Genomic DNA, 13,762 nt, shown 5'->3' with positions numbered 1-13,762 from the left:
ACATCACATCAAACATATTACACATCACATCAAACACATTACACATCACATCAAACACATTACACATCACATCAAACATATTACACATCACATCAAACATATTACACATCACATCAAACACATTACACATCACATCAAACATATTACACATCACATCAAACATATTACACATCACATCAAACATATTACACATCACATCAACATATTACACATCACATCAAACATATTACACATCACATCAAACATATTACACATCACATCAAACATATTACACATCACATCAAACATATTACACATCACATCAAACATATTACACATCACATCAAACATATTACACATCACATCAAACATATTACACATCACAACAAACACATTACACATCACAACAAACATATTACACATCACATCAAACATATTACACATCACATCAAACATATTACACATCACATCAAACATATTACACATCACATCAAACATATTACACATCACATCAAACATATTACACATCACATCAAACATATTACACATCACATCAAACATATTACACATCACATCAAACATATTACACATCACATCAAACATATTACACATCACATCAAACATATTACACATCACATCAAACATATTACACATCACATCAAACACATTACACATCACATCAAACATATTACACATCACATCAAACATATTACACATCACATCAAACACATTACACATCACATCAAACACATTACACATCACATCAAACATATTACACATCACATCAAACATATTACACATCACATCAAACACATTACACATCACATCAAACATATTACACATCACATCAAACATATTACACATCACATCAAACATATTACACATCACATCAAACATATTACACATCACATCAAACATATTACACATCACATCAAACATATTACACATCACATCAAACATATTACACATCACATCAAACATATTACACATCACATCAAACATATTACACATCACATCAAACATATTACACATCACATCAAACATATTACACATCACAACAAACATATTACACATCACAACAAACATATTACACATCACATCAAACATATTACACATCACATCAAACATATTACACATCACATCAAACATATTACACATCACATCAAACATATTACACATCACATCAAACATATTACACATCACATCAAACATATTACACATCACATCAAACACATTACACATCACATCAAACATATTACACATCACATCAAACATATTACACATCACATCAAACATATTACACATCACATCAAACATATTACACATCACATCAAACATATTACACATCACATCAAACATATTACACATCACATCAAACATATTACACATCACATCAAACATATTACACATCACATCAAACATATTACACATCACATCAAACATATTACACATCACATCAAACATATTACACATCACATCAAACACATTACACATCACATCAAACATATTACACATCACATCAAACATATTACACATCACATCAAACATATTACACATCACATCAAACATATTACACATCACATCAAACACATTACACATCACATCAAACATATTACACATCACATCAAACATATTACACATCACATCAAACACATTACACATCACATCAAACATATTACACATCACATCAAACATATTACACATCACATCAAACATATTACACATCACATCAAACATTTCCTCCTAAGAGTCTTATTACAAGTATATTTCCTCCTAAGAGAGTCTTATTACAAGTATATTTCCTCCTAAGAGAGTCTTATTACAAGTATATTTCCTCCTAAGAGAGTCTTATTACAAGTATATTTCCTCCTAAGAGAGTCTTATTACAAGTATATTTCCTCCTAAGAGTCTTATTACAAGTATATTTCCTCCTAAGAGAGTCTTATTACAAGTATATTTCCTCCTAAGAGAGTCTTATTACAAGTATATTTCCTCCTAAGAGAGTCTTATTACAAGTATATTTCCTCCTAAGAGAGTCTTATTACAAGTATATTTCCTCCTAAGAGAGTCTTATTACAAGTATATTTCCTCCTAAGAGTCTTATTACAAGTATATTTCCTCCTAAGAGAGTCTTATTACAAGTATATTTCCTCCTAAGAGAGTCTTATTACAAGTATATTTCCTCCTAAGAGTCTTATTACAAGTATATTTCCTCCTAAGAGAGTCTTATTACAAGTATATTTCCTCCTAAGAGAGTCTTATTACAAGTATATTTCCTCCTAAGAGAGTCTTATTACAAGTATATTTCCTCCTAAGAGAGTCTTATTACAAGTATATTTCCTCCTAAGAGTCTTATTACAAGTATATTTCCTCCTAAGAGAGTCTTATTACAAGTATATTTCCTCCTAAGAGAGTCTTATTACAAGTATATTTCCTCCTAAGAGAGTCTTATTACAAGTATATTTCCTCCTAAGAGTCTTATTACAAGTATATTTCCTCCTAAGAGAGTCTTATTACAAGTATATTTCCTCCTAAGAGAGTCTTATTACAAGTATATTTCCTCCTAAGAGTCTTATTACAAGTATATTTCCTCCGAAGAGAGTCTTATTACAAGTATATTTCCTCCTAAGAGTCTTATTACAAGTATATTTCCTCCTAAGAGAGTCTTATTACAAGTATATTTCCTCCTAAGAGAGTCTTATTACAAGTATATTTCCTCCTAAGAGAGTCTTATTACAAGTATATTTCCTCCTAAGAGAGTCTTATTACAAGTATATTTCCTCCTAAGAGAGTCTTATTACAAGTATATTTCCTCCTAAGAGTCTTATTACAAGTATATTTCCTCCTAAGAGAGTCTTATTACAAGTATATTTCCTCCTAAGAGAGTCTTATTACAAGTATATTTCCTCCTAAGAGTCTTATTACAAGTATATTTCCTCCTAAGAGAGTCTTATTACAAGTATATTTCCTCCTTAGAGTCTTATTACAAGTATATTTCCTCCTTAGAGTCTTATTACAAGTATATTTCCTCCTAAGAGAGTCTTATTACAAGTATATTTCCTCCTAAGAGAGTCTTATTACAAGTATATTTCCTCCTAAGAGAGTCTTATTACAAGTATATTTCCTCCTAAGAGTCTTATTACAAGTATATTTCCTCCTAAGAGAGTCTTATTACAAGTATATTTCCTCCTAAGAGAGTCTTATTACAAGTATATTTCCTCCAAAGAGAGTCTTATTACAAGTATATTTCCTCCTAAGAGAGTCTTATTACAAGTATATTTCCTCCTAAGAGAGTCTTATTACAAGTATATTTCCTCCTAAGAGAGTCTTATTACAAGTATATTTCCTCCTAAGAGAGTCTTATTACAAGTATATTTCCTCCTAAGAGAGTCTTATTACAAGTATATTTCCTCCTAAGAGAGTCTTATTACAAGTATATTTCCTCCTAAGAGAGTCTTATTACAAGTATATTTCCTCCTAAGAGAGTCTTATTACAAGTATATTTCCTCCTAAGAGAGTCTTATTACAAGTATATTTCCTCCTAAGAGAGTCTTATTACAAGTATATTTCCTCCTAAGAGAGTCTTATTACAAGTATATTTCCTCCTAAGAGAGTCTTATTACAAGTATATTTCCTCCTAAGAGTCTTATTACAAGTATATTTCCTCCTAAGAGAGTCTTATTACAAGTATATTTCCTCCTAAGAGTCTTATTACAAGTATATTTCCTCCTAAGAGAGTCTTATTACAAGTATATTTCCTCCTAAGAGAGTCTTATTACAAGTATATTTCCTCCTAAGAGAGTCTTATTACAATATGCATCATTTGAAATAGAAGACAGTTGTTTTGAAGGATCAATAAATGAGCTCAAGCATTGATGTCTTGCATAATGTTGGTGGATTACCTTCTGCATCCTCCCCCTCTCCATCTCCATCTCCTGTGTCTTCATGGCTCACCTGAGGAAGATGCAACATTTAGCACACGTGAGGAAGATGCAACATTTAGCACACGTGAGGAAGATGCAACATTTAGCACACGTGAGGAAGATGCAACATTTAGCACACTTGAGGAAGATGCAACATTTAGCACACGTGAGGAAGATGCAACATTTAGCAGACGTGAGGAAGATGCAACATTTAGCACACCTGAGGAAGATGCAACATTTAGCACACCTGATGAAGATGCAACATTTAGCACACGTGAGGAAGATGCAACATTTAGCACACCTGATGAAGATGCAACATTTAGCACACGTGAGGAAGATGCAACATTTAGCACACCTGAGGAAGATGCAAAATTTAGCACACGTGAGGAAGATGCAACATTTAGCACACGTGAGGAAGATGCAACATTTAGCACACCTGAGGAAGATGCAACATTTAGCACACTTGAGGAAGATGCAACATTTAGCACACGTGAGGAAGATGCAACATTTAGCACACGTGAGGAAGATGCAACATTTAGCACACGTGAGGAAGATGCAACATTTAGCACACGTGAGGAAGATGCAACATTTAGCACACGTGAGGAAGATGCAACATTTAGCACACGTGAGGAAGATGCAACATTTAGCACACGTGAGGAAGATGCAACATTTAGCACACGTGAGGAAGATGCAACATTTAGCACACGTGAGGAAGATGCAACATTTAGCACACGTGAGGAAGATGCAACATTTAGCACACGTGAGGAAGATGCAACATTTAGCACACGTGAGGAAGATGCAACATTTAGCACACGTGAGGAAGATGCAACATTTAGCACACGTGAGGAAGATGCAACATTTAGCACACGTGAGGAAGATGCAACATTTAGCACACGTGAGGAAGATGCAACATTTAGCACACGTGAGGAAGATGCAACATTTAGCACACGTGAGGAAGATGCAACATTTAGCACACGTGAGGAAGATGCAACATTTAGCACACGTGAGGAAGATGCAACATTTAGCACACGTGAGGAAGATGCAACATTTAGCACACGTGAGGAAGATGCAACATTTAGCACACGTGAGGAAGATGCAACATTTAGCACACGTGAGGAAGATGCAACATTTAGCACACTTGAGGAAGATGCAACATTTAGCACACTTGAGGAAGATGCAACATTTAGCACACGTGAGGAAGATGCAACATTTAGCACACGTGAGGAAGATGCAACATTTAGCACACGTGAGGAAGATGCAACATTTAGCACACTTGAGGAAGATGCAACATTTAGCACACTTGAGGAAGATGCAACATTTAGCACACGTGAGGAAGATGCAACATTTAGCACACGTGAGGAAGATGCAACATTTAGCACACGTGAGGAAGATGCAACATTTAGCACACGTGAGGAAGATGCAACATTTAGCACACGTGAGGAAGATGCAACATTTAGCACACGTGAGGAAGATGCAACATTTAGCACACGTGAGGAAGATGCAACATTTAGCACACGTGAGGAAGATGCAACATTTAGCACACGTGAGGAAGATGCAACATTTAGCACACGTGAGGAAGATGCAACATTTAGCACACGTGAGGAAGATGCAACATTTAGCACACTTGAGGAAGATGCAACATTTAGCACACTTGAGGAAGATGCAACATTTAGCACACGTGAGGAAGATGCAACATTTAGCACACGTGAGGAAGATGCAACATTTAGCACACGTGAGGAAGATGCAACATTTAGCACACGTGAGGAAGATGCAACATTTAGCAGACGTGAGGAAGATGCAACAAGACGTGTGAAGAGCAAGGACAGGAAGTAGCTGTCTTAGTACTGCACAGTATTTGATATGTGGAAGTTGTATTGTTGTTAGCATCAAGTAGAGCTGACCCCCCACATTGACCTGCTGTCTGTCCTGGTTCCCCTCTTACCGTAGCATCTATGTACCATGAGCACTCGGAGTAGTTCTTGAAAAGTTGGCCAGTTTACAGAGATAAACGGGCCCTAGTTTGCCCGTGCCTGGTCTATAGTGTACAAATGCATTGTTAGTCACCAACCTCTACACCCCCCGTCATGTCAGCAGATGTGGGTGGCATCCCCAGAGGAGGAGGCGGCGGCATCATGTGGCTGTGTGGAGGGTATCCGTAGTAGTTGTAGTTGTATCCCCCGTTGTAACCGCCATTGTTGTAGCCGCTGTACTGACCATAACCGCCCCACTGAGAGTAGTAACCTTGCCCCATACCACTGTATGGAGGTTGGATGTAATTGCTCTGGTAATTGTGAGTCAGGTTTCTGGTGTCTAGTGTCTTCTGGCTGAAAAACAAATTGAGTGGTATTATTCAGGCACACCCAATTGGCAACAAAAGTTCTCAAGTTCTCTCTTCCTATGGATGGGTTGGAAACTGGAGATCTAAAGTAAAGTGGCAAACAGCAAAACTTCACCAGGGCCATCATTGCGGTTAAGTTGTAGGGCCCATTTCTACTGTGAAACCATATCACATCAGATTTCAACTGAATAATTGATGGATAACTATCTAATGAGTTGTGACTAAGGCTGGGAGATAAAACTATATCAGTATATATCGTGATAGACTTGTAAACAATATCAATTATGAAGGAAGTGATCAGTGGGAGTAACAGTATCAGTTTGGTTGTGCCATCTTGTTGTCTCGCAGTTGATTCTTTGCATGGAGTGAGAAGAGAAACTAAGAAGTCCTGGGTGTTGTGCTCCTTCATGGTGTTTGAACGTTTAGGGGACGTGCTGTCATGAAAGAAGAAGTAGGCCATGTATGGATATACTGGATATATCGCAGGTTTGTCTCTGGGCCATATAGAAAATGACTACCGTATTTTTCAGACTATAAGTGGCAGTTTTTTTCATAGTTTGGCCGGGGGTGCGACTTATACTCAGGAGCGACTTATGTGTGAAATGATGAACACATTAGTGTAAAACATCCAATAATATTATTGATGTCATTCACGTAAGAGACTAGACGTATAAGATTTCATGGGATTTAGCCATTAGATTGTTTGGTAAACGTATAGCATGTTCTATATGTTATAGTTATTTGAATGACTCTTACCATAATATGTGAGGTTAACATAGCAGTTGGTTATTTATGCCTCATATAACGTACACTTATTCAGCCTGTTGTTCACTATTCTTTACACATTTTAAATTGCCTTTCAAATGTCTATTCTTGCTGTTGGCTTTCATCAAATACATTTCCCCAAAATATGCGACTTATACTCCAGTGCCACTTATATATGTTTTTTTCCTTCTTTATTATGCATTTTCGGCCGGTGCGACTTATACTCCGGTGCGATTTATACTCCGAAAAATACGGTAACCTTCCTCTGATTATAATCCCCTCAACTATATCAAGGCAGAAAGGAAATGTCAACACAAGCATGGAAACACTCAAAGTAAACACAATTGTACATCACATTGAATACTTAACAATAGCCTATTAAAATGAAGGAATATGTAAGAAATGCTTAATAAAGTGTAACAAAATAGTTCAACTTGTGAAAATGTAGACATACAGAAAGCAGAGAAAAAGTATTTTCTGCAGGTTTATGGCAAAGCAGATACAGCTGTGCTCTAAAGGGTGAGTGCAGCTGGTGTGGTATTCCAGCATCATTTACAGACCACATTGGTCTGACTAGGGTCCTTTTTTTAAAAAAACAAAAAACTGCCATACTGTTGAGGTGACTTCCTCTTTTATCCACAATTTCTCCAGTTTTACTTTCTATTTATGGCTCCATGCAAAGAATCAACAACGTGACAGTCACTCCCACTGATCAGTGACCACTTCCTGCGTTGCTTGGTTACCAAAGAGCGAGTGCCTTTCTACATGCAACTTCCGGTTTCTTCCGACGGAGAAGGGAAAAAGTCATCTAACGTTTTATCGAACGCATTTTTAATTGATAACAATTACGTGTCCATGGCGATATATATTGATATCATTTTATGGCCCGGCCCTAGGGAGTAGGTTGTACAGTATGCAATCTCTGCTGTTTGGTGCAACTGGACAATGATTTATGAGAGCATTTACATATCCTGCTTAAACACTCCACGTCTTTAACACTAAAAGCCATTAGTAGGTACGCACACCACCAGTCCAATCTCTGGGGTCACTATGTGCTCTTACGCACACCACCAGTCCAATCTCTGGGGTCACTATGTGCTCTTACGCACACCACCAGTCCAATCTCTGGGGTCACTATGTGCTCTTACGCACACCACCAGTCCAATCTCTGGGGTCACTATGTGCTCTTACGCACACCACCAGTCCAATCTCTGGGGTCACTATGTGCTCTTACGCACACCACCAGTCCAATCTCTGGGGTCACCATGTGCTCTTACGCACACCACCAGTCCAATCTCTGGGGTCACTATGTGCTCTTACGCACACCACCAGTCCAATCTCTGGGGTCACTATGTGCTCTTACGCACACCACCAGTCCAATCTCTGGGGTCACTATGTGCTCTTACGCACACCACCAGTCCAATCTCTGGGGTCACCATGTGCTCTTACGCACACCACCAGTCCAATCTCTGGGGTCACTATGTGCTCTTACGCACACCACCAGTCCAATCTCTGGGGTCACTATGTGCTCTTACGCACACCACCAGTCCAATCTCTGGGGTCACTATGTGCTCTTACGCACACCACCAGTCCAATCTCTGGGGTCACTATGTGCTCTTACGCACACCACCAGTCCAATCTCTGGGGTCACCATGTGCTCTTACGCACACCACCAGTCCAATCTCTGGGGTCACTATGTGCTCTTACGCACACCACCAGTCCAATCTCTGGGGTCACTATGTGCTCTTACGCACACCACCAGTCCAATCTCTGGGGTCACTATGTGCTCTTACGCACACCACCAGTCCAATCTCTGGGGTCACTATGTGCTCTTACGCACACCACCAGTCCAATCTCTGGGGTCACCATGTGCTCTTACGCACACCACCAGTCCAATCTCTGGGGTCACTATGTGCTCTTACGCACACCACCAGTCCAATCTCTGGGGTCACTATGTGCTCTTACGCACACCACCAGTCCAATCTCTGGGCTCACTATGTGCTCTTACGCACACCACCAGTCCAATCTCTGGGGTCACTATGTGCTCTTACGCACACCACCAGTCCAATCTCTGGGGTCACTATGTGCTCTTACGCACACCACCAGTCCAATCTCTGGGGTCACTATGTGCTCTTACGCACACCACCAGTCCAATCTCTGGGGTCACCATGTGCTCTTACGCACACCACCAGTCCAATCTCTGGGGTCACTATGTGCTCTTACGCACACCACCAGTCCAATCTCTGGGGTCACAGACAAACTTGACAAAAGAGTTGTTCATTTCAAATCAAATGTGCTAAGTATACAGAAACAGCATGAATGAAAAAGCCCACATATAATCTTACCTTTTTGCCAAAGCAACGCTGAGAGTGAGTGCCTTCCCCCCAAGAACTGTGCCCTGGCACTCCTCGATTGCCTTCTTCTGCTCACTTTCCTCACCAAAATTGACAAAGCCGTAACCTCTGCAGACAAAGAAATGTCAGACTGCCTGGCCGTACCACAGCATAATCCTTACTAGGCATTTGATAGCAACTTATAGTGAGAAATAAATATATATATATATAGATGGGTATTATTATGGTAGAACTGAAACTTGTGCTTTTACTTTAAACATCAGGTAGCATCACTTGAATTGTGACTTGCTCTGGCTTAGCCTATATGGGAAAAACAATAGTTTTAGCGGAAAACAAGAAAACATTTCTTCAGGCTTCTAGCGAATGTAAATGTAGAAAATTGTCAATGTCCTTTTGATCTACAACACATGATATAAAGAAACATTATTGTTGATCACACTTTGCTAGCCTTGATATATACAGTATGTTACCTGGAGTAGCCATACTGGTCAGTGACCACTTTGGCTCCCTTGCAGGAGGAATACTTCTTAAAGATTTGGTGGAGCTGGTAGTCATTTGCGTCAGAGGGTAAGTCACCCACAAACACTGAGAACTCAAGCCTGAGAGAAGAGGAGGGCAATTAATAGGACTTAGTGACACACTTGACTTAGTGACACACTCACGCTGGCTGAATGTACGTCACTAAATACATTGTTTAGTGACACACTCACGCTGGCTGAATGTACGTCACTAAATACATTGTTTAGTGACACACTCACGCTGGCTGAATGTACGTCACTAAATACATTGTTTAGTGACACACTCACGCTGGCTGAATGTACGTCACTAAATACATTGTTTAGTGACACACTCACGCTGGCTGAATGTACGTCACTAAATACACACTCACCAAAAAAACCTCATTTTGCCAAAACCCTCATTAGCTTTGGAGCAACAAATGGGGAGAAATGATGACTTTTGTGTGAAGTATTGTGTTGTTTGCAATCACTATATCAGCCGGTGCTTTTAGTCTTGCCTTTTGGAATATTTTGCTGTGGCGCCTCATTATTTATTGACTTTACTTCATTTTATTTGTCACTATCAAATGTTTACAGCTTTAATAACGAGTGATTTACTTTTTTACACTTTAGGCATCTGAAATATTTTCTGTTACAGACTAAAAACAATGTTAATAGGGATACAGTGTTATGCAGAGGTGTGCTTATAACAATTGTATAGACACATGATACTATTTATAGACCCGGCGGAGAGTTGGGGGGGCAAATGTTTTCTTCTAACAGAAAATAATTGAGGAGCACTGAGGTGAGAGGATGAACTTACAAAATCAGTGTATTCTCCCCACTGTACATTGTGTTATCATGACTTTACACTGTACATTGTGTTGTCATGACTTCATTGTCCCCACTGTACATTGTGTTATCATGACTTTACACTGTACATTGTGTTGTCATGACTTCACACTGTACATTGTGTTATCATGACTTTACACTGTACATTGTGTTGTCATGACTTCATTGTCCCCACTGTACATTGTGTTATCATGACTTCACACTGTACATTGTGTTATCATGACTTCACACTGTACATTGTGTTATCATGACTTCACACTGTACATTGTGTTATCATGACTTCACACTGTACATTGTGTTATCATGACTTCACACTGTACATCGTGTTATCATGACTTCACACTGTACATTGTGTTATCATGACTTCACACTGTACATTGTGTTATCATGACTTCATTGTACATTACTTGATGGAAGAAGAAGCGTTGAAATAATATATGAAGTCATTCAACATGGTGAGGAGTGTACTGTATGTGCATTTTGGACTGCAAGTGTCAGCTATATCTGTAAGTAGTTGATTATTGGCACTTGACTCATAAGTTGAACTTACCCTGCGTCTGAGCGCTTGTTATGGGAGGCAAAATTGAGTTTAAAATTCCTAGGCTGTGAAAGAGAAGAGACAGCAGTTAAGCACACACACACACACACACACACACACACACACACACACACACACACACACACACACACAGCACAGGCATGTAGTAGAACTCTGATATTGCTGGAACCATGAGAGACGTTATTATGCTTATGTGGCTTTACATACCTCCTCAATTACACTCTCCAAACAAAGTACAACAGACACAGGCCCTCCACAGTACCACCAAGTGCCATTACATTTCACTCCCGGGCCACATTTGTAAAACTATATATTTATTACATGTTCAAATATGCCACCTGTAATTGTAACAGCACACCTGCAATCATTAGCATCATAATAGTACACCTGCAATCATTAGCATCATAATAGTACACCTGCAATCATTAGCATCATAATAGTACACATGCAATCATTAGCATCATAATAGTACACCTGCAATCATTAGCATCATAACAGTACACCTGCAATCATTAGCATCATAATAGTACACCTGCAATCATTAGCATCATAATAGTACACCTGCAATCATTAGCATCATAATAGTACACCTGCAATCATTAGCATCATAATAGTACACCTGCAATCATTAGCATCATAATAGTACACCTGCAATCATTAGCATCATAACAGTACACCTGCAATCATTAGCATCATAATAGTACACCTGCAATCATTAGCATCATAATAGTACACCTGCAATCATTAGCATCATAATAGTACACCTGCAATCATTAGCATCATAATAGTACACCTGCAATCATTAGCATCATAATAGTACACCTGCAATCATTAGCATCATAATAGTACACCTGCAATCATTAGCATCATAACAGTACACCTGCAATCATTAGCATCATAATAGTACACCTGCAATCATTAGCATCATAATAGTACACCTGCAATCATTAGCATCATAATAGTACACCTGCAATCATTAGCATCATAATAGTACACCTGCAATCATTAGCATCATAATAGTACACCTGCAATCATTAGCATCATAATAGTACACCTGCAATCATTAGCATCATAATAGTACACCTGCAATCATTAGCATCATAATAGTACACCTGCAATCATTAGCATCATAATAGTACACCTGCAATCATTAGCATCATAATAGGGGGATTCCCACAAATATTTGAATGATGCTGATTCCGAACTGTCATTTTTAAATGTATTATTGATCATCTAACTTCTTATTCTCTTGTATTACATACAGCTGTTTAAGCACAACATGTATTACATACAGCTGTTTAAGCACAACATGTATTACATACAGCTGTTTAAGCACAACATGCATTACATACAGCTGTTTAAGCACAACATGTATTACATACAGCTGTTTAAGCACATACATACAGCTGTTTAAGCACAACATGTATTACATACAGCTGTTTAAGCACAACATGTTTTACATACAGCTGTTTAAGCACAACATGTATTACATACAGCTGTTTAAGCACAACATGCATTACATACAGCTGTTTAAGCACAACATGTATTACATACAGCTGTTTAAGCACAACATGTATTACATACAGCTGTTTAAGCACAACATGTATTACATACAGCTGTTTAAGCACATACATACAGCTGTTTAAGCACAACATGTATTACATACAGCTGTTTAAGCACAACATGTATTACATACAGCTGTTTAAGCACAACATGTATTACATACAGCTGTTTAAGCACAACATGCATTACATACAGCTGTTTAAGCACAACATGTATTACATACAGCTGTTTAAGCACATACATACAGCTGTTTAAGCACAACATGCATTACATACAGCTGTTTAAGCACAACATGTATTACATACAGCTGTTTAAGCACAACATGTATTACATACAGCTGTTTAAGCACAACATGTATTACATACAGCTGTTTAAGCACAACATGTATTACATACAGCTGTTTAAGCACAACATGTATTACATACAGCTGTTTAAGCACAACATGTATTACATACAGCTGTTTAAGCACATACATACAGCTGTTTAAGCACAACATGTATTACATACAGCTGTTTAAGCACAACATGTATTACATACAGCTGTTTAAGCACAACATGTATTACATACAGCTGTTTAAGCACAACATGCATTACATACAGCTGTTTAAGCACAACATGCATTACATACAGCTGTTTAAGCACAACATGCATTACATACAGCTGTTTAAGCACATACATACAGCTGTTTAAGTACAACATGCATTACATACAGCTGTTTAAGCACAACATGTATTACATACAGCTGTTTAAGCACATACATACAGCTGTTTAAGCACAACATGCATTACATACAGCTGTTTAAGCACAACATGTATTACATACAGCTGTTTAAGCACAACATGTATTACATACAGCTGTTTAAGCACAACATGTATTACATACAGCTGTTTAAGCACAACATGTATTACATACAGCTGTTTAAGCACAACATGT

The 13,762-nt window shown here is 38.2% G+C and overlaps 1 protein-coding gene across 1 annotated transcript in view; it reads right to left on the bottom strand.

Annotated features, from left to right (window-relative positions):
- The window catches only part of LOC133664309 (tRNA selenocysteine 1-associated protein 1-like), a 94,167-nt gene that overhangs the window by 32 nt on the left and 80,373 nt on the right, over positions 1-13,762 (bottom strand). The window contains exons 4-8 of the mRNA XM_062068816.1: positions 11,259-11,311; positions 9,830-9,958; positions 9,351-9,467; positions 5,971-6,226; positions 3,882-3,933 (exon numbers count right to left, since the gene is read on the bottom strand). Of these exons, the coding sequence (XP_061924800.1) occupies positions 3,882-3,933; positions 5,971-6,226; positions 9,351-9,467; positions 9,830-9,958; positions 11,259-11,311 (607 nt within the window). The remainder of the gene's footprint in view (positions 1-3,881; positions 3,934-5,970; positions 6,227-9,350; positions 9,468-9,829; positions 9,959-11,258; positions 11,312-13,762) is intronic.

Source organism: Entelurus aequoreus, linkage group LG14 (genome assembly GCF_033978785.1).
Source record: "Entelurus aequoreus isolate RoL-2023_Sb linkage group LG14, RoL_Eaeq_v1.1, whole genome shotgun sequence".
Taxonomy (NCBI): domain Eukaryota; kingdom Metazoa; phylum Chordata; class Actinopteri; order Syngnathiformes; family Syngnathidae; genus Entelurus; species Entelurus aequoreus.
Note: the sequence above shows the minus strand (reverse complement) of the source record. Positions and strands in the feature narration are given on the sequence as shown.